A 2925-nucleotide genomic window follows, 5' to 3' on the forward strand; every position below is an offset into this window, starting at 1 on the left:
GTGGATACATGATGTATACATATGATTTAGTGATAAAAGTTATGAGAGCATATGTTTATATTAATGGGTGGTATACATTAAATTGACAATATCAAGAAGAAATTGTTTGAATTAGGCCGTTGAATTAAATTTGTAATTGTCATTCATTTCCGCTTCAACACAATCTATACTTTTAATAAAGAAAGACTGTGAATTTCGAGCTTTGTTTGAGCTATTAGTACAATACAATACATATTTTTAAGGTAGATCTTTTTATATCATTTTGAGTTCAATAATCCATTGATAGTCAGATCTAGAATTAAGACTACAATTATTTGTGATTATTTTTTAGATCTGTTTTCAGTCAAATTTGTTATCATTATAATTCAGACAAGTAGTTTATTCTCAAGGTAATGTTCCGATTTTGTTGAGCTGTTTGTGATTCAAGCAATTGCTATCTATGCATCACAAATCCGCATCATCACATTGCTACAGTTAAGTACACAGCTTAAAATTAATTTAAGGGTAATACTCAAGCACACATATTTAGATTAGGGAGAGAGATCAGCTAATGAGATGACCCTTGACTCTGAGAACATAGGAGAGGCTATTCAACAAAACCCTGGATTTCTAAAGCTGAGAAAAATTCAAGCTGCCCAAAAAATTGCCAAAACTGTAAGTAAATTTATTTGAAATAAGCTTTTGTGTAATTGTCAGTCTTGTGTCCTCTAGTATTTTCTGATCAAAGTTTTGTACATACAACCATTAATTTCATTCATTACTCGACCAGTAATTAAACTTCTTTTAACTTTTGTAATTATTAATAATAATTCTTATAAGTCTGGGAAACCATATTTTACAGCAGTAACGGGTATCATTACATTGTTCTAATAAATATCAAAATGTCTTCACAAAGCTTTATCTTATCCTTATCCTTTTAACATTCCATCAAAGCATCAATTAATTCTCCACAGAAATTTTTGAAATTGGTAATAGTAATATTTGCTGGTCATTAACTGTAAATCAGGGTCAAAATATTACAAGTATAAATTGATAAATAAAGAATGTCTACTAGAGACTACAAATGATTGATTGCTGGTCAGCGATCTTTCTTTACATTTAATAACAACTTAGCATGCAATAATGTTAACTTGTACTTGGAACGTTTGGGTACGAATCCTATTATTTTATGAAAAGTTGACATTCAGTAATAGCCCAGGTATTGCATGCTAAAATTCTCTGAAATTTTGGAACATTTTCTTACTAAAAAATTGATTTAATAGCTATATGTATTAAGTGAAAATGTAGACTTGATGAGAATAAATTGAACCAGACTTAATGACATAAATTGAACCAGTTTATACATTCAAAAGTACTCCGAGAACCATGATTACTGCAATGCTGTACATTTCAAATAATTTCTTAAAGCAATAAAATTGCACAATATGGAAATAGATAATACTGTGAGCTCATAAATACATTAAAAATGGCCCACACACCAACATCCAAGCCATCAAAGACATTGATATTACATGTTAAGTCTCCCTGGTCTTACCAGAAGGCTCATAGTTTTGAAAGTCTTATCTTCCAACTACCAATATGCATGTTAAATTTCACAATGCAGATTTTTTTCCACCTCTAATTTGCCAGTTGCAAAATATATTCCCAAGGACTGACTGAACGTGATATTTAAATATACATTATTTCAAATATGATACGTTTGGAGTGCCATGTGAGAGTATTAGTACATGTATCATAGTTCCTCATTGCGCTTCGACTTTAACATTTTCAACTTTATCTTATTACCGGTCACGTTGGCTCAGTGGTAGAACGTTTGCTTCATAACCAGAAGGTCATGAGTTCAAACCCTGCTCATGCCATGGCAGCGTCAAACCTAAGACGTTTACATAGGTAGTGATTGCTCCTTCGCCAAACACTCGGAATTTAGAAGTGAGAATCATGGGTCTTTCAGATATAACCTTAAAAACAGAGGTCCCTTGTTGAGGTAGGCATTTGCACGTTAAAGAACCCTCATTGCTAAGGCCCTGAGCATAGGTCTAAATTTGTGGTACTTCACTTGCAGCTGGTGATGTCTCAATATGAGTGAAATATTTTCTAGAGGACATAAAACAAGCAAACACAACTTCTTCTTGCTTGAAGACCATACACAACATTATATATATTGAATTTGAAGACTTCTACCCATGTGGAGTAAAAGTGTTAGAACAAAGTTAATCTGGTGAACAGTGTGCTATCACTAATTCCTGAAACTAATTATTTTTGTGACTGTATTTATAAGTATGAATATAATTGGAGTATTGAAAAGTTTTTAAAATCCTTTGTATTGAATTTCAGTTGGCATCTTCACAGAATCGTGTGTACTTGCAATCTGGAAGTTTAATGCTGAACATTGCTGATAAAGACTTTGATTCAAACCTTGAGAATCTTAAGAAGCGTTGATTGGAATAATTGATATTCTGGAAAATATTTTATGTGTGTAAATCTTGTAAAACATACATATTGTGTACAATTCTGAATTGACCAATTACTGATTGTCTGGATTTTGTACAAAATATGAAAATAAGAACCATTAAGATGTCTTTGTGTTGTCTTCTAGGTCACCTGTCACTCAGGTGACCTGTTATCTGTTTTCATCAGACATTGTGCGTTGTTCATTATTTGTTGTCATATTGAACATATTCAGCTTCTTCTCTGGAATTGCTGAACCAATTTTAGTATACAATGATGTCTTTGGGTCAGGGGGAACAAAAATTGTGCATTTGATGTACCAAAACTAAAATTGATAACCCCAGGGTTCAGGTACCAGGGTGGAGCTAGATTGGGCATATATATTATGTATTAAAAATGCAATAGAAAATGTTTTTTACTTCTGGGCAGAAAGCAGACAAAGTGTTAGAATGATTATTATAAGCAATGTGAAAGGGT

The 2925-nt window shown here is 32.2% G+C and overlaps 1 protein-coding gene across 1 annotated transcript in view; it reads left to right on the forward strand.

The window, feature by feature from the left end:
- LOC125650382 (prohibitin-2-like) overlaps positions 1–2573 on the forward strand; it is a 15543-nt gene extending 12970 nt beyond the window's left edge. The window contains exons 7-8 of the mRNA XM_056153696.1: positions 577–654; positions 2335–2573. Coding sequence (XP_056009671.1) covers positions 577–654; positions 2335–2439 — 183 coding nt within the window. The 3' untranslated portion in view covers positions 2440–2573. The remainder of the gene's footprint in view (positions 1–576; positions 655–2334) is intronic.
- Positions 2574–2925: the final 352 nt, after the last annotated feature.

Source organism: Ostrea edulis, chromosome 1 (genome assembly GCF_947568905.1).
Source record: "Ostrea edulis chromosome 1, xbOstEdul1.1, whole genome shotgun sequence".
NCBI lineage: Eukaryota > Metazoa > Mollusca > Bivalvia > Ostreida > Ostreidae > Ostrea > Ostrea edulis.